This window comes from Diachasma alloeum, unplaced genomic scaffold (genome assembly GCF_001412515.2).
Source record: "Diachasma alloeum isolate Michigan unplaced genomic scaffold, Dall2.0 Dall_scaffold_00203, whole genome shotgun sequence".
Lineage (NCBI taxonomy): Eukaryota > Metazoa > Arthropoda > Insecta > Hymenoptera > Braconidae > Diachasma > Diachasma alloeum.
Window position 1 is genome coordinate 2,632,813 of NW_021680368.1, and position 19,479 is coordinate 2,652,291.

The window sequence follows — 19,479 nt, forward strand, 5'->3', positions numbered from 1 at the left end:
TCATCGGCCAATGGCCATCAGATCATACCAAATGTTCAATCAATTCATCGAATTTGTCAGATTGTCTCGTAATTGGAATCAGATTATTTGGAAATCGCGAGCCTCAAACGAGCAGGAAACCTCAACGTTCTCATCTCTTTTTTTTGGTAATCATAGAGAGACACAAAAGAATATGATAGAATTCTGTACATTACATATAAAGCATACTCTGCACAACAATTAATTTCACCAAAAAAAACTGTCATGAGAAAGAGGCGTACATGGCAATAGCTAGTACGACAAAGATTCTGTCGATATACATGGAAAGGTCATTATATCATGAAAACACAGTCAGGTATCACCTCTACTTATGAGTTTGTGATGTTACTGGTCATTTCATTCGACATTCATCATTACATGGACGACTCGTTACGACATTACTTATTATCTGACGTTTTTTCGACTTTAGTTTTTCGGAAGGCCAATCAATTCCTTATTACTTATTGTTGTTTCATGTTCTAAAATGTATTTTGTCCAGTGATTAATTCCAATGATGAATTACTGTAATAAGTAGAGATGAAATCCAGTGGGAGATATTTTACTGATGCGTAACATTAACATTTCGATGTTCATAACGTCAATGTTGCGCATCAATTCCACGCCAAGATGGCAACTCCCCGCCCAATTTAATCAACAATTTAGTATTCCTGCACACGAGTAAGCACACCACATGATACAAATGTACTTTCTCCATCTCTCATTCTTAGAATTCGCTCAGACGTTAGCGTTACAAGCCTCAAGCTCCGCCAATTGACCCCCACAACACGAACAATAAATTATTCACACAATATCGATAATCGATGATGGTCAATTGGCTTTTCAACACTAACGAAGGGGTCAACTGTATCTCATCGCAAAATTACAGACAAAGGTTTGTTTATTTTTTTTTCCCATTCGACAAAAAATGGAAACTGATTTCACTTAATCGTTGGAGAACGAGCCGTCATCACTTACTCTCATGCCCTCCCATCGGGAGACAGCTCGCAAGGGCCTCAATGCCCTCAATGTTCTCATTGAACGGAAGGCTGGGATGTCAGCTGCACCCGCCCAGATAGCACCCAAGTTGATCAGCGATAGCTATTGTTCATCAACTCACGTTAAAGTTTAATAATTGCTAAATGGGGAATTTTGTGAAGATTACGGGGTGATTCAGGGGGATTTTGGTAGCTCCATTTGGAACAGCTTCGTGAAGGCTTTCCTCAGTCGTTACGGGAGAGACAGAAGCATTATCGATGGATTAATTCGTTGATTGTTGAGTTTTCATCAAGATTTTTCAACTCTCATCTTTTCATTTGATGATCACTTACTATTTCTCGCGCTGATTGATGTTAAATTGTTGACATGAGTTATTGGCTCATTGTTCAGACGTTTGGTGATTGAAAAATCTTGATTTTGCAAGGCTTTCATAATTTTTGATTGATTTTTGGAAGATAACTTACCATTACAATGATGAAATCGAGCCAACACCAGGCATTCGTGAAGTACTTGGCGAATCCAAGCGCCAACCACTTGATCAACATTTCCAGGAAGAATATGACAGTGAAGATACGGTCCATGTAGTACAGGATGTCTTGAAGAATTGGTCTCGATTGTAGATGAACATCCTCGAGGGCCTGAAATCACAAGTTAATGGGGATCATTAGTCCCTTGACGAAGGCTCTTGATGATTTTTGGACTTCAGTAAAAACAAATGTTACAAACTCTTTTGAATCCCACTTACCAATGCCATACTGCTGAGCAAAATCATGGTGATAACAGCAGTCTCGAAGTACTTGTTCTCAATGAGTTGAAATGTCTTGAGACGAAGATTGGCCCAGCCCTGCCAGAAGGGTGCGTCGTCATCGCCAGCGAGGAATGGAAACCTCTTGTAGCAATGATCGGGACAGCAATCGTGGGGATAGTCTCCATCGCCCTCGATTATGTCCTCGTCAGCGTGGATGACGATGTCACCCTCCTCCTCCAGCTCTTCGTCTTCGCCGTTCTCACCGTCGTCTTCTAGATCTGTTTGGTCAAATCACATCACTCGTTCGATCGTGATTCATTAAATCCTTCACTTACCGTCTCCCTCGAGGTCTTCTTTGCTGGCGTCCTTCTTCTCCTCTCCGTCCAGAGAATCCACACTTCCTTTGTGACTTCTCTCACTGTTGAAACGATTCTCATGGCTACCGTATGATTTGTTGCTGAAGGAAATGGATAACATCAGTGTGTTTAAGATCGAAGAAGGGAAACGGATGAAATCAAGGGGGATTAATGGTTCTGGGAAATAATCACCTGATCGTGTCCTCATCGTGATGAGTAATATAGTCATGATCGAGTCGGTAATCTCGATGGTTTATCGAGTTCCCGATAGCTTTCGTGTTATTTATACTCACTCTGTCCCTTCTCAATTTATTTCTCAGATCTCCTAGAAGTATGAACATTACTTAAGTGCATTATTGTTGATTAACGGTACTTTCTTCAATCATTAAGAGGCCTCGCAAAGTTTTTCCTGTATTTTAGTTTTTCAATGCATTGAATCATTGAATTCAATTAAAATACATTGTCATAGAAATTCTATTCGAAAGCAAATTGTTTCTATAGTTGCAAATAGTGTATCACGATACAAATGCAAAAGTAGCTGTTGACGAGTGTGGGGGTAACAGTAATCACATTCGTTGGGAAGTACAATTTTTCGTATGTATCGTAGAATATTTTGTGTTTCAAGTGAGAAAAAAGTGGTTTTTTGCACCACAAGCGTACAAAAAGTGGCCTTTTGTCACTTGTATCATAAAATATATTGACTATATTGTGACGAAAGCAATTTCCCACTTATTTTTACTTCCGAGGCCTCATATCAATTTATTAGACATGACCACCACCATAAACCAATTACCGTGTATCGTAAATTCCATTCCATCTCCAATAGCAACTTCCAACTGATTATTGAATTCTTTAGCACTTTTCTTATCTCTGTATCCATCCAGTTCACCATCAGCAAGATCCCGACTGCAGTCACGATCAATTCCATCTGCGCATTTACACATGATCTCTAACCCATCCGGGTTACCATTTTTCATGGTCGAAAAATAATATAGGACAACTGTTCAAATAATAAGTCTCTGTATTTGACTCGTTTATAAAAAAGCCACCCTTGCGATACTCAATCATCAAAAAGTTTAACGATTTTTCTTTTTAATTTTTACTCATATTTTTCGATTAAACTTTTTGTCATCGAGTGTGAGGATTGTCAATCCTTTTCACTGGGCAAACGAAAAAAGCATGCAATGTTCAGTGACGTATGGAGAATTCCGGCGAGAAATTGTAGATCAGAACAAGTCGATTTCTCACATTTTGTCTCTTTGCAGCCGAAATTATCTAGGGGATGGGTGATTTTGGGGGAAAATGTCAAGGAAATTTTTGTTAGAGTCAAATTTTCTACAAAAAAAGATGGAGAGGATGAGGGGCTGGAGGAAATTATCGAAAAATGTTGGATTCGACTGCTGATGTTCTACAATTTCAGAACGGAATGCCAATGGAGTGAATTGATTTTGAATAATATTCCAAAAGTTTGAACTTTCTTCTTTTACAAAAAGTGCAAATGTCCCTTGACTTATCGTGCAGAATAGCGTGCGTGATATCAAGTGAAATACACGTGATTCGACGTCACAAAAAAGGACAAAATCAGTGAAAATAATAGATAAAAATTTTGATAAATACTGTTCTCGTGATCGCATTTTGTATCTCCAAATGAAAAGTTGATATAAATAATTAAATACAGGAATTAAATATACATATGGGAGGATCAATGATAGGTTGATGTATAATTCTATTACATCGGTCATATCCACTTCAAATCCAACTTACAAAAGCGACTAGCGACTATTCGATTTTGATATCTCGTAATCCAGAGTAACTGAACAAAATTTTTAAACAATAGATAATGATGTAAATAATGTATCAAAGTACGTGAATAATCAACGAATGAGGGAAATCAAACAATTCTGATGGCCAAAACAACAAAAGTGTAAATGAACGATTAAACAAATGATCAAATGAATTTATCAAAGGAAGACGAAACTACAACAGCGCACACAGCAAGCGATCTGATTGGATATAAACCTTCTTTCCAACTGTTGGACGGTCCCTCACCTGGCGCCTGATCGGATATCTGATTGGTGAATTTGGCCCGCATCATTTTGAACACATTCCGAACGTTACGTTTGACCCATGCTATAAAACGTGCTATCCTGTCAATTGCCTCGGTTATTTTATTCGTGTCATTGTCGGCAGTTGGTGCTGACAGATTCGATGAACCGAAGTTGCTCAAGAGCAACGCCAAGAAGAGATTGAGGACCTTTTATCATTACAGCGGAAATAAAAATTCGTTTATCAAAATATTCATTTATATCGAAATCTGCGGGAGATTGCGCAATTTTTGGGATTATTCGGCCAAAATTTACGAAATGGCCTGATCTCCTTCAGATTCGAAAAGATGGACAAGATGGAGGACAGACCGGCCAAAATATCAGTGTTACAATATGGAGTAGATAAAGATCATGATTTTAAAAAATCACTTTATTTGTTTTTGTAATTTTTCCATTTTCTTTCAAATTGTTTTAAAATCCAGTTGAATTTTCATGATTTTTTTTTCAAAAACAAAGTCACAATGATATTTTATATTATGATATGTATCATGTGCCCTCGGTAATCCATTTTGTCTCAAGATATGAATGAATAACCACAAGACAATAAAAAAATAACTAAAAATTGTACATACGACCAAATTTCCGATGACAACAGTGGCCAAAAAGAACGGAATACAGGAGACATCACCAACCAGCATACAATCCCACATAGACTCGATCCACTCACCGCACAAAACTCGAAATACAATCATAAACGAGTGCATGAAATCCGTAAAATTCCACCTCGGTAAATCTCCATCGGGAAATCGATCAACATTGTCCGTATAATTTTTACCAAACAATTGCATTCCCATAACGGCAAATATGAATATAATAATGCACAGCACAAATGTCAGGTTACCCAATGCACCCACAGTTCTTCCCATAATTGATATCAACAGATTTAACGTTGGCCATGATTTAGCTAATTTGAACACTCGCAACTGCAACAGACAATGATCAGACATTATCCACCAGTTTGCTACCAATAATGAATAGTCTTTTTGAGAAAGAGAAGACGGAATATTCACCAATCTGAATGAACGCAGTACAGAAAGTCCTTGAACTCCCTCGAGGCCCAACTCCAGTAGCGAAAGTGCAACGATAATAAAATCAAAAATATTCCATCCCTCTTGGAAATAAAATTTTGGACTCATAGCTATAAGTTTCATGGCTGCTTCGATGCCAAATGTTGCGGTAAAAAACTGAAAAATATTTTGTATTTTTTCATCAGTGAAGTTGTAAAGGTGATTCATCTCATTTTTCAACTCTTAAAATCAAAATGACTCACGTAATTTCCAGATTTAAGTATTCTCTCCATCTCCGGATCCATATTGTGGTGATCAAGTGCCATGAACAGAGTATTAACTACGATGCAGAGTGTAATGAACAATTCTACAAATGGATCGAAGACAATCATTGAAACAAAGTCCTGAAATTTGATCCATGGTCCACAGCACTTCCAGTCACAAAACATATCGATTCCTTGTAAAAACCCTGATATCAACTTCTCCTTCAATGTTGGACCTTCTTCGTCGTCGTCTGTCGGAAAGTAATAAGTAGAAACTGTACTTCATGTTAGTAATGCTTGTTATTGTCACCACTCTTTTTGGGGAAAGAGTTTTTTTTTTTTGATTTTTACTGTTAATTAATATTTGTGCTCAAATAGCGAAAAATAGCTGTGCTTGATCATCATCAGAATGATCTAAATATCTTCATCAATGAAAACCTCAGGTGCAGAAAATTCGTGTATTTTTAGTCTATTGAAAGTCATAAATTTTTACTTCAGGGTGTCTTATTCATAATAACTCCACAATAAAAACAAATAAAAGTAATTAGAAGCACAAGTGATCACCCAACAAAAGCATAACGCAAAACGCTAAACAGTGCAAAATCATGGAAAAATAACAGACTCAAGTACAATAAAACTGTACACAAGTGATTGAATGCAGCATGCTATGTACAAAAATAAAGACAATGCTTGAAAACTCTGTTTCCCCAAAAATTCATTCAACCTAACTACCACATCCCAGGGGACGTAATAAACTTCATTCACTTACGCGTTCTTTCAAATCAATAAAATAACGATAAATAATTTGTAAAATAAATTCCTCATCTTACTCACTTCTCCATATATAGAAAATACCAAACAGTAAGATCGAGCAAACCAATTCACTGAATCATGTCAAAATCAATTGAAAAAATTTGAATTTAAATTCAATAGCAAAGGGACTGATCAAGACGAGACAACTGAACTGAATCGGGTTATTCGTCGATGAATCAACTGATCTTCAGATCAAGTTGCCTCATTTTGCCATCATTTTTCACTACAAAATCACTTCATTTCACTTCTGTAATATATAATGGACTAGTGTGCCTCGCACAAACACGAAGACAAACGGTGTTAAATCACACACACACACACGGAAGAAAATTCACAAATTTCAATGTTTAAAAATAGAAAGGTCAAATAAAAATGAGTGAGAAATTGAAATTTACCTCCTTGTTCGGATGCTCTGCTCTGCCGCCCAGCGGCTTGTTCAATAATATCATTCAAGACCATAACATCTGTAAAATTAAAATCATGGTTAATGAAAAGAAACTTGTGACTGAAGACAATGCTTTAAATATAGAATAAACGTCTGACCTTTCATGTCGACAACGGCGTGCGGCTGAGAAGACTCGATAAATGGGTTGTCTTGCTGTTTGTTCTTACCCAATGGATCTTCCATGTCCACATCCTGTGCGCATAAATGACGTCACGTGGGTTTTAATAGAAGTTACAATGGGATTAAACATTCATTCATTCGATTTTTGAATGGAAGAATCAAGGGTATTGATTCTATCTTGTTAACTTATGAATTATCTCTGTCGAGGGACCTTTTTCTGTTGAGAACTGTGACATTTTCCTCTGAACCTACGCATTTTCTGCATCTTTGCAATGTAATTGGATGTTATCAGAATAGATCATTCTGCTAAGAGCACTTAATGCAATAGAATAGTTATTTGTCTGGCACGCAAACGACTACGGTCCAATCGCCAGTGATTAACATCAACAATAATAGCAATTGATTCCCTTCGATCCTCACAATCTTCCTCATTATCCCGATAATATGACTATGATCTTACATGATGATGCTGCAACTTCTGATTCTGCATTGGCTCGGGTGTATGACCATTGCCCTGTCTAGCAGATCTACTCCTAAGTCTGCTCTCCTTGGTCATTTGTTTACCAGCATTGGCGATACCGCTCAACAGATCGCCATGGGACGTATATGATAATCTTGAGGCATGCGATGTGTAGGACGAATGACGTGATCCAAGACTTGGATAATGGACCGGTATAACGATCGTTCCATTCTCCTCGGACATTGGTGTGACAGCATTTGAATCGTCTGCATAAGGCAAGTGTTCTTGGGCATCTAGGTATGTAGACAGTACAAGTGGCTTTCTATCCCCACCTGATGATCCAACGAATCTACCGCGGCCATTGCGAATTGTGAATTGATGGCTTCCACGACTACCTCTTCGGAGATTGAATGGTGAGCCTGGCAGGCTAAGGCTTGCCTGCAATTAAATCATCATTATCATTGTGAGAATAATACTAATGAATTAGCTGAATGCCTTGCTTGTTCATTAGACCATTGGGTCTGCTCAAGACAGGCTCTCGACGGACAATTGATCCAATCATGTGTGGATAATGGGAGGAACAGGAATTCGTGAATATCAAGTTTTCTTTTTTTGTTGGAAGAATCAGTCGTCCGGTACTCAATCAATTGATTCAATTAATTTTCATTCACATTGATCGAATCTCTTGGTTTTCACCTATTGTTAGATTACGTACGGTTGGAGCTGACAACCCATCACGTACCTTCCTCAGATTTTCCCGGTAGGCACAAGTAAACTGGCCGTTAGGGGCGCGAGAGACCTTGAGAAAAAAAAATACAAGAAAAGGTATCGACTACCATACGATTGGAGAGTCAACTAGCTTTACATCGATAGAAGGCACCACTTGCAGAAGCACATGTAGTTTTTTTTAAATTATTGAAGTGATTGTTGTTTGTTTTGATAATTATGTACGAGTAGATGTAGATTGTACAATCTTTTGAGAGAATAATTGACACTGAATGGATAGTTGAGATTTTCGAAGAGTATTAGGTAAAGTTATGATTTTGCCGGCGAGGGAGTAACACTCAACCCTAGTAATTTGCACTTAAATCATCGACATTGAATCAGTAAAACTGGAGTCTAATGTGGTGCATGCAACACCCATTGTTTCAACACATGCCACATATATCACTGAAATCATAATCATGCGAAAACCATTTATTCCTGAATAAATTAGTGACGAAGGGGTAGAGCAGTTGGTAAGATCAACCCAACTCATTTAGACTGCTAACTGTCAAATTATCTCAGTAATGAGCAGTGGTAGCCGAAAACACTATTCGATTTTTGGTTGAGAACTTTATTCTCTACAAAAAAAAGCCCTCCGGTGTTTTCTCTCATAACCAGTGGCTCTCGAGATAATCCCCTAATTCATGACTCCCCTACTGAAACCGTAAATCGAGAAGCTGAATGAGTGTCGTGACTCCACGATAATCATATCTGAATGAATCATGAATATTGAAAAAAATTTTCGTTATCTGTTCACACCAAAGCAGCCGCCACAAGGAAATACAACTCAATCGAACAGATAGAATCAAAAACATGAGCCCATTCATCACAAGACACTCGTTACTGATGATTCATAAAAAAATCGTAAATTTTCACTGGGCGTTTCGTAATGAACACCAATAATCCATTCATAAACACCAATTTGAAATACTCACAGCGCTGACTTTACGAACTTTGGCTGCGGCGCTGTGATTGTTGTTGATGGGCCTGACTCGATACTCGCTTATGGATTCGACCGAGCGTATGCTCATTCTCTCCTTGTTGTTGTCGTCATTACCCTTCTCCTGGCCAACAAATAGCTCGTAACTGTGGCATGAGAAGTCCGATGGTGACTTAACAATGGCGTCAGCCGCAGCTTGGGCAGCCGCGGCTTCTCTCGCGGCTGCCTGCGCCGCTATTTTGTTCTCTCGGGCCAATGCTGCCTCCTCGGCTTCCTGAATATTAAAAATGAGCATTGGCGGGGGAGAAGGAAAAAAAATGGGGGTAGTACGTTGGTCCTGACTATTTTCCTCAACATTTTTTCCATTTTTCGATGGACTATTCGTCTAATCATTATGAGAAATTGATGACTCAGTCGTCATCGCTCAACTAATGCTAATGTTTTGTCGATTCCTTCTGGCAGGTCAATAAACCTTCGCGGATTTCCTGGACATCACTTGGCTTTTTTCCCTTTTTCTTGTCTTTTATGAAGATTACTTACTCTTATGGCTTCCTCCTCAGCCGCCTCTTCCTCTTCCGCCTTTTTCTGCAACTCATCGTACGACATGGCGACAATAGCGAGAATCAAATTCACGAGATAGAATGAACCAAGGAAAATGATAACAATGAAGAACAGCATGTGCCATGGTCCAGCTGATCTCAACACAAGTTGGTAGAGATTCTCCCAGTAATCCTGGGTCATCAAACGAAAGGCGGATAGCAGGGCCCAGCCAAATGTATCGAAACTCGTGTAGCCGTAGTTTGGATTGCCACCGTAGCCTTGCAAACACACGTAACCGGGGGCACACATGCTGGAAGTAATTTTAATATTGAAAATGCTGTTTAATTGCGCTGAAAATAAGAGGAATTTTTAATAATCACCCTGCACCGGAGGAATTCCCACATAACGGCATGTTCCCGTTGTCATCCACGTACCAATTTGCTGAAGATTTCGAAAAATTGAATGTTAGAACAGATTATTTTGCTAATATCCCCGTAACGCAATAGTTTCAAAGACATTTGCAAAAAATCTTTTTTATAAGTTTCACAATTTTGTTACACACGTCATCAACTCACTTGAATTTTTGTTGAATCTCTCCCAATTCTCACCAGTAAGATTGCCCCACGATCCGTCCTCCGGAAAATTCTTTATACACTTTTGCGTCAAAACCCCCATGTAAATCTGAAGGCCCATCAACGCAAAGACGGACAGGGAGAACATTGTTAAGATTATCACATCGCGCAGATTTTTAACTGACTCTATCACAGCGCCGACAATGGTTTTGAGACCTAAACAATTTTCAAAATATTATCACTAAGCCCTCACGACAAATTCCCTGGCATCTCTCATCCCAACGCATTCCCGAATCATTTTAGTTATTAATTTAAATATTTTCATTTTAACGATTGTAAATTGTCTCATGTTAATCATCTGCACATTGTTAACAGGCATCGAATAATTGCGCTAAATGTCAAATCTATGATTATGTCATCAGTGTACTACGCTGAATCAATACTCTAAGCATACCTGGTACAATAGCGACAGTCTTCAAGGCTCGGAGGACTCGAAATGTCCTGAGAGCGGCAAGGTTGCCTAGATCTATGCCCATCGTCACATAACTGCAATACACCCGAACGTCACACACATTACAGTTATACAAAATCATATTAAATAAAAGTGTATAATAAAGAAATTAAATTCAATGAAAAATGAAGAAAAAAAAAATTCAATAAACTTAAACGAGATATAAATTCATTAATGATTAAATTACAACTATCAACTACCTGTAACCTACCGCGTCATGATAACTCATTACTGAATTCTCATAAATCTCAAGTTCACATGCACAATGTATAAATAGATATATAATAATTCCGCTGCGAAGTGGTGAAACAAATCAAAATATCAAAATTGTTAATCAATCATCTCACCACTTCCAACTGAATTAAACTCTAGTTAATCTTGACTTTTTAATGATTCATGGTAATTATTTCTATCAACATTAAATAACCCAATGATCAAACTAATTCTACAATTAATAAACAATGAACCATTTAAACTTGTCCTGACTATTCTAATGTCAAATCTTGATCTGTAGGACGAGAGTTGGCCAACTAAATTTCTGATCGTGTAAATACTGATCGACTACACTATTGTATAGGATTTAGCCTAATTGATGTATATTAACGCCATAACGGCATAATCTTCACTCGATCTTTCTCACAATCAAAGACAGAAGGACTGTCTATCTCTGAACTATGAACTTATACAATGAATAATGAACCTCACACTAAGAGTCAACTCTAAAATTTCGATTAAACGATTGACCTAATTGATGACCTATAATGGCACGACTTTCATTGGCTCTGAGTACGTTATACAACAGTCAATGGTCTCACTCGATCAACTCCAAATAGACTATTACAGAAAATCATTACAGAATACAATGAAGAGAGGATCTATCACTCAGCACATTTTGGTGATATAATAACGCTGTTTTCAATGAACATTTCGAATGTGTTCAATTACATTTGATTGTTATCACTCTCGTTGATTGATTTTTTTAAATAATTAATATTCAATGATTGTTTTAACTACTCACGCTAAAGCTATAACTACGAAGTCGAGCCAATTCCATGCATCTCTAAGATAGGTAAAAGGCTGCAGAATGAAACCCCTCGCCATCACCTTAACGGCGGACTCAAATGTGTAGATGCCCGTAAATAACACTCTGAAAACACATAAATCAACATTAACAGCTCGACAATAAATAATATTGTACACTTTATGGTTACTCACTAGTCGTAACAATTATAGTAAAACATTGACAGCAATTTTAATGGTTAAAATTTTTTCTACTGTAATATTTTCATTTGGTTATCTGATAATCGTCTAATCTATCGTTTCTAGATATCTTCTTTCCAAAACTTACCAAAATCATTAACTATGTCACGAATTACCTAGTGTACTTGAATCATTTACGTTGATTATTCGATTATTATCTTCTATAAAATGCAGTGTACTAATGAAATAATAACAGTCAGCATCAACTATTCATTAATAATTGGTTGGATATTCGCAGGGTTATTCTGCATCTTGTCATCTTGAAACTGGTGATTCTAGTAATTCATGAGTGGGGGGAGGGGAATGATTGGATAGTGTTCAATGGATAAAAATTACGTACTCGGTTGACTCGATGGTGGGCGTGGTTGGCATAATCATGAGTATGCAGTTAACCAAAATAGTGGTGATGATGAATAGGGAAAAGAGCGGGTGAACCAGGATATAAATGGCCACCCGTCGTATTGGATTGAATGGGTCGAGGAACCATAGCGCATCCGTCGCCGAGAATCTGAATATGTCCTTCCCCTTGCTGATGACCACGAACGTCTGAAATAAAAATGGCGTATTAATGGCATAAGTCGGGTAAAAAAAAATAGTGAAGCCAAAAGGGGATGGAAAAATTTGGAAGATGGCTTAAAAAAATTGCTCCTCTTTTAGAAATCAGATGAAGTGAGTTGAGAGTAATTTGAGGAAGATAAACGATTTCAAGAGATGATTGAAAATGCGAGGTGGAGACGGCGCCATCTTTGGAGCCACTTGCGACTGAGGGAAGGGATCTCCGAGCAAGATGGCGCTCACACCGGTCAACCACCTCGTATTTATGAACATTTAAAAAAAATATTTTTCCTCTCCAGATCACTTTCAACTCATACCAAACAATTCCTAAAAAATGAACAATTTTTTTTTAATTTTTCTACTCCCGAGACTTCTTAAAATAAATCAAATCAATTGAATTAAACTCTGCTCTTAATCATTGCTATCAAAATAGAGTGCTTGCCACTCCAATTTTACCCTTTGATTATGATAAAAGGAATCGATGTCCTCAAGGGGCGTGGAGGCCAGCTCAGGGGGAAATTCGTTGTGCAGTCGGACTGGAATTGGCGCCCCTTGTTCAAACATCGGATCTGGCTGTGGACCCTCATCCTCGTCTTCGTCGTCATAACGGGTCTGTGAAGTACGAATGAATTATCAAAATCACCGGCCGAAAAACCCCCCAAAACAGTCAAACTTCTTCACTATTCTATGTACACATTATGATCATCTGGACTGACTGTCTCCCTAATTCCATTATAAATGTGAATGCACTCTGTACGATTTTTGCAAATATGAAACGACCATTGACATGCTTAACTGTGTTCAAAATTTGGGAGATAAATAGCCTTCATATTTGCATCTCGACATGTCTCTTCAAACCTGAAAACCATATTTACACGAATTTTCTCATCTAGATCATTGATCATACCGATCAGTGTCAATTTGCTTATCGGAATGCTGTTCTTCAACGAAGCCGTACTGTCAATACGTGTGTATCATAGCAAAACACGTGACTGATATTTTCAATTCTTCATCATTTTTTCACTTTTCGTATCAGCAATATTGCCTGCTCTAATAACAATCCAAACTCGATCAATCTATTGTAACTAAATGTGTTCAAGGGTGTTCTATAAAAACAATATCATAATTAAATTAGTGTATGTGTACCAGATTATCATCGTGGAGTCTTATTTGCGCGTGCATCACTAAAATTAATCTAATATTACATGTGGTCACGGTATTGTCAATACCAATAGCCATCGATGATCACTGATTTTTGCGTGATTGGTCTTACATTTTTGCCGACTATATCTAATAAAGCGCATTTGTGTGGACATTCATTGTTAAAGCGTTATGCGTAAAGGTTGCACTGCACTTTTTCATGGACCCCCCAGCACTTCCCAGGCTCCCCTCATCAATCAGTGAGGTCTCCAAGCCTGGGAAATACGGAGGTGAGGATGAGTGAGCAAAAAGCCAACATCTCAATCATAATTGCGAGTATCATAAAGTGTAATATCATTGTCATCATAATCACTGTATTGTCAAAATAGTGTATTGTACTAATGACTAAAGGTAATAACGAGCTCTCTATCACTTCATTATTCATTATATCTATGATAATTCACTAGTAAATTAATATAATATGCTGTGAAAGGATAATTCAATTGATAGAGATAAAAAATAAATCGTGTGATTAACTGATATTACTTGTCATGATGCAACATCTTACTTCTTTTTTCTTTTTCTTCCGTCCATAACCACCCTGTAATTGCACAATGGGGAAAAAAGAGTTACACACATACAGAACATACACAGTAGGAAGAGAGATTGTGATTAAAAAGAAAAATTAAATTTACAAGTTTGAAAAATAGTTCAGTTAAGAGAGACTCTTTCATCTAATTTATCAATTACTTATTTCTCATTTAGTATAATTCTCTAGTACTATGACTACGGGGTTTAACTTGAGTAATGGGAACGTCGAGTGCACCTCTGTGAACATGAAGGTGAAAAAAAAATTGTACACGTGACTTATTTATTACTCTTTCACGTTTAATTAGTTAAATTGTTGTCGAGAGTATTTTGTCACAAAGAATCATTTTGAAAATGGGGGGCGGAAGATTGAAAGTAGTAGTAGAAGATACGAGATAAAAGACAGGCACAACATTAATGACACTGCATACATCGAGCTTTCGCACGCGATTAAGATATTGTTTATGATACAAATTTTGTATTATTATTTATAACACTGAGAGGGCGTATGATCACTCGGTTATCGAAGCTACAGCTAATTTTACAACAAAATTTATAAATAAAATACGTTCAAGCAAAAACACCCAACACTGTTACAGCAGATGATATTGATGTCATGGGAGGGCAAACGCGATTTATTAAAATCAGTATTTTCTCATGTACATGAGCACTGATGTCAATGTACATGGCTGTGTCTGTTCTTGGTATTCTTTATTACCGTGTATGAGAAATTTTTATGGGGCGTATAACGAATTTACTGAAAAATCTGTTACTCCAGATATGCCAGCGGCGCATGGTAGGCAATATAGGCGAATTGCGAGGTGGAGAGGTAGTTTACAAGAGAAAAAAAAGCACTTTTTTTTTTAACCTGGAAACAGGTACCTTTATACATAGGTATAGGTATAGCATTTACTCAGCACGGGCGCTTAGATTTTACAAGCTTTTCCATCGATTTGTAAATAATTCTCAGCTCAGAAACACCGCAAGTTCAACTCTCGCGTTTGAGAGAAACTGTTAAATCTCTTTCGCCTCTTTAAGCTTTGTGGAAATGAATTTTAAATAAACATGTTAATCCGCCCCTCTCTCTGATATCATCGACGTGCGTCTAATCAGATTTTTCAAATGAACGTAAAACAACAATATTACAACACAAATAATATAACAAATCAAACTGTGATTGTCAAGTTTTTAGGTATGTGGATTTACGTACCTCGCCTTGTGCTCTTTTAGCTTCAAGCTCCTTCTGCTTGGCAAGTTCTTCAGCAATGCGAGTCTCGATAGCAGCCAGGGATTCCCGCGTGAACGGACGGAACAAACTTCGTTCTTCTGATAAGGAGGAATAATCGTCGGACATTGTCTACGCTGCGCGCAACCAAGGCACCTTCCTAAAAAATCAATCGCCTTTATAAATGCAATAATTTTATATTTGTAATTTGTTTCTTTAAATTAACTATTTAATTAAATTTATTTTGATGCGATATTTTGCAAAACTCAATAGGTTTTTTAAAAATTGTTTTCATTTTTTCATGCCAATCAAATAAATTTGTTCTGATGAAACGATGTTGTTTGTTTTTTTTTCTTTTCTTAATTGTTTGAGTTGAGAGAAAAGTACTATAATGATTGGAATTATTTTTAAATACTTTGAGAGTAATTGAGACAACATTTGGATTGGCAACACTCCCGGAAACATGATCAGTGTCATTTTTATGATCGAGTATCAGATTTCCGGGATGACTTCCTGACTCAAATCTATTGGCTATTTCCACTCGGGCCATTGCCCATAAAATCCCATCTAATTAGATTGAGCACGCAATCTGGCCATTAAACTGTTGCCAAAAATAATGCAATAGGTTTTCTCCCCGGGGTAGATCGTGGCAAAGTGAAATGTGGGGAAAAGTGAAACGTCAACAAATTTTCTCCTCGAGGGTCTCAAGGGTCAAAAGGGCCATGATCTTGCGAAAGTTTAATTCTGGGAGAAAAAATTAGTTCTGCGGAAAAACTAGATGTTCTACGTGAGAATATTTGATGCAGTGGAACAGATCCCATACGGAAAAATATATATTCTGAAAATTATATATTTTATATATGGAATTGGCCTGATTTATATATATTTTCTCTATTTATATTTTGGACAAATATATTAAAAAATATCTTAAATTAACCCAATTCCTAAAAAATATATATAAAACATATATTTGCATACAAAACATATATTTATATTTTTTAATATGAATTGGGCCAATTTAAAATATTTTTTTATCTATTTTTCAAAATATAAATTTTTCCGTGTGAGATGTTCCAATAAAATAAATGACTGAATAAATAAATGAATAAATAAATTACCTTGCGGTAGGTGCTAACACTTCCTGAAATGACGTCTGTGTTTTCCAGATGATGTACAATTAAATTGTTGATGACAGTTAGTTAATCTCAATCGATATAATCGTATATCACTGTCAATGTGATACTTGAATTTTGAATGGGCTTGTGTGTACAAATAATTGTTGTAGGATCGGACGGATAAGTGCGGCTTTATCACCAATTTTCTCCACGTTATTTTATCACGTGTGTATTTGCCGCTCGTACCACTCCGTCTTTTCACCTCTGTCCATTTATCATTTATAACTGTTGTTTTAATATTATATTTGTAACACCCGTAATTCTTGTTGTTTGGTGAAATAGCGACGATCAGTAATGTACGCGCTGCGGCAGTGCGTGGTATGTTGGGGCCAGTCCAACGTGTACCAAGATTTTTCATGTCCGACTTGGGACACAATTTATTAAGAAAGGGCATTTGCGTGTAATACCCCGGGGGACATTCTTGTCCCCCCGGTGAACATTTTCTCGTTAATTCCAATTTCATCTGTCAAAAATTAAAATCAAAACATCAAAATTTATCCCTCACCAGAGGCATCTCATATCCATCATTCTCATGTCACTGATTGATGGTGGGTGATTTCGGGGGATTATCTCGATGATGAGTGCTGCTGGGGGGGAAAAAGTTGCAAGGAATTTCTTTGTGAGGAATTTTATGGGCCACAAATAGCCCTCCTTACATTTTTCCTTCGAGCAACATCACTCTTCTTCGAGATACCACACGATTCCACGATTAAGTGATGGAAATTTCTCAGCATGATTTTGTGAACAGCTTGAAAAGACCCCAAGGACACCCGCAAAATAACTCCCACCCCGGAAATCCCTCAACAAATGACAACACAGAAACGAAAATAACAATTAAGGACATCCAAGTACTTCGGCTATTTTTTCGTCGGTGAAAAGATCTTCTAGTTTTTTAGCCGAACATCAGAGCTTTTAGTTGAGCCCAAGTTTCCGGACATTTTACAGTGATTTTATTATTTAAACTTTTTATTTAAGATTATTTAAACTTGATATTAAACCGTTAGAAAACGTTTTAAAAATCGGAAAAAAATTAGAAAGCAGACATCGGCATAATAATAAATTTTTAATAAAGTTTCTGTACAAGATCGACTGGGATCAAATTTGTGTACTATGTAAAAGTATAAAAAAAGAGATATTAGAGCTTTTTTTTCGTGAACTGTACTATTTATCAGGCCTTGAGAAGTTACTTTTTACCTGAACTAGTCACAAACAAGTGTATTGAAGTTCCTGATAGACTCAACAGTGTACTAAACGCGAAGGATTTTAGAACGCTTAGAAACCTCTATTGCTATTATAAAAAAGCTTTGCAACATAGATCTCAATTGTTAAATGACTAAATGCTGTGATATATTCAAACAGGAAAAAAATCGTTGGTTCAATTTTATGAAAATTTATCTGGCTAAATTTGTTTGTAACTGAAGTTTGGAATTTTTTGCTATTGCTACATATCAACCGCCTTTAGACAAATGTCTTTTACTTTTATATATTTATATAATATTTTTTAACCTTATGTATGAAACTACCCCCCTCCCCCTGCAAATTATTACCATGTAACTAAAAAGCAGTAAATAAATGATAATAATAAGTAATAAATTTTAGATAAAGTTAAATTTTGAATAAGTTGTTAATATTACTCAACAATTTTTCAATTATTGAATTAATCGTCAATGAAATATTCAAATTCCGAATTACTTCAACAGTCAATAACTGAGTAAGGAAGATTGACGATGATTTGGCTAATCAAAAATCTTTTTATAAAATTTAAAAATTGAATAAAAGGATCTCTATAATCAATTGACAATTCCTTATTGTCAATTATTTAATTCAGAGTCAATTAAAAATTGAAATTATCAATTATTTTATTATTTCTCAAATTTCAATGAAGATAAGTAAACTTCAATTATTGCAATGTGCAACTTCTCATAATATTACTAAACTAGTGATACATGTTGATCCCTGTTAGAAAGTTTACTTTTGGAAGAAGATTGATGAAATAATTTTTGTTTATCATTCATTTAACTGAATGAAATAATTTAAAAAGTATATTTTTTTAAATTACGGTCATTGTCTATAAATAATTGTGAAATCCCAACAAATTGATTCATATTCAGAATTTCAACAGAAATCAATTTAATGCCTAAAAGAATAAGGTTTCCGCGTTTAAACAATTTCAGTTATTAATTTACAAACAACGAATGTTTAAAAAAATAATAATTCTGTGCGAAACGCAGTTTTAATGACGCTGAATATCCACGATTGTGTTTCAAATTTGTCTCACACAAGTTAATCAACAAATTTGACGATTGAAAATGGTCTAATCTATAACGTGGTCTGTACCAAACTGTAAAAGACACTTGGATATCCACAATCGCTGACATACATACGTATACATGAAGCGATGAGTATTCTCAATCTTCTATCTTGATTATCATAGCCGTTTGTCCTCGAAGCTACACCCCTCTGAAAACAATCCAGCAGTCACGAAAAAATCCATTAAAAAAACCTATAAAAAAATATCCTAATCTAATGACAAGGTAAATTATAAAAAAAGGGGGAGTATAATGCATGAGCATTAAAGCGAATGTATCATTTGCCTGAAGCATTGTTATTCGACTTTTTCGTAATGGATTCCAAAGTTGACGTCGCGTTTTACCCGCCAACAACTAGCCGCGATTGGGCTATCGCGTGTCAATGGCAAAAGTAGGTGAGCACATCGTCCACACACACACACACACACACATACAAATTACCCACACACCCTTGTACCCCTACTATATGGGTTTTAACCCTCAGACTAAAGTCGACTAAAGTCCCTCACGAGTCAGACTGCCCGGCGGCAAGAGACTCCAACTGCAATTCCACATAAACCACCCTCTT

The 19,479-nt window shown here is 36.6% G+C and overlaps 1 protein-coding gene across 9 annotated transcripts in view; it reads right to left on the bottom strand.

Moving 5' to 3' along the window:
* Positions 1–19,479, bottom strand: part of LOC107036014 (sodium channel protein para) — a 30,181-nt gene that overhangs the window by 6,488 nt on the left and 4,214 nt on the right. The window contains exons 2-26 of one of the 9 annotated variants that reach the window (XM_015253710.1): positions 18,987–19,062; positions 16,546–17,065; positions 15,413–15,587; positions 14,183–14,215; positions 12,931–13,086; positions 12,260–12,465; positions 11,678–11,806; positions 10,603–10,694; positions 10,152–10,364; positions 9,957–10,017; positions 9,577–9,886; positions 9,032–9,310; positions 8,074–8,130; positions 7,332–7,769; positions 6,850–6,943; positions 6,702–6,770; positions 5,494–5,768; positions 5,234–5,407; positions 4,796–5,146; positions 4,168–4,372; positions 2,912–3,046; positions 2,311–2,443; positions 2,098–2,219; positions 1,760–2,040; positions 1,479–1,652 (exon numbers count right to left, since the gene is read on the bottom strand). In XM_015253710.1, the coding sequence (XP_015109196.1) occupies positions 1,479–1,652; positions 1,760–2,040; positions 2,098–2,219; positions 2,311–2,443; positions 2,912–3,046; positions 4,168–4,372; positions 4,796–5,146; positions 5,234–5,407; positions 5,494–5,768; positions 6,702–6,770; positions 6,850–6,943; positions 7,332–7,769; positions 8,074–8,130; positions 9,032–9,310; positions 9,577–9,886; positions 9,957–10,017; positions 10,152–10,364; positions 10,603–10,694; positions 11,678–11,806; positions 12,260–12,465; positions 12,931–13,086; positions 14,183–14,215; positions 15,413–15,556 (4,131 nt within the window). In that variant the 5' untranslated portion in view covers positions 15,557–15,587; positions 16,546–17,065; positions 18,987–19,062. Of the gene's footprint in view, positions 1–1,478; positions 1,653–1,759; positions 2,041–2,097; positions 2,220–2,310; positions 2,444–2,911; positions 3,047–4,137; positions 4,373–4,795; positions 5,147–5,233; positions 5,408–5,493; positions 5,769–6,701; positions 6,771–6,849; positions 6,944–7,331; positions 7,770–8,073; positions 8,131–9,031; positions 9,311–9,576; positions 9,887–9,956; positions 10,018–10,151; positions 10,365–10,602; positions 10,695–11,677; positions 11,807–12,259; positions 12,466–12,930; positions 13,087–14,182; positions 14,216–15,412; positions 15,588–16,545; positions 17,066–18,986; positions 19,063–19,479 lie in introns of all 9 variants that reach the window. The other 8 variants (XM_015253708.1, XM_015253720.2, XM_015253715.1 and 5 more) reach the window with 8 other exon arrangements.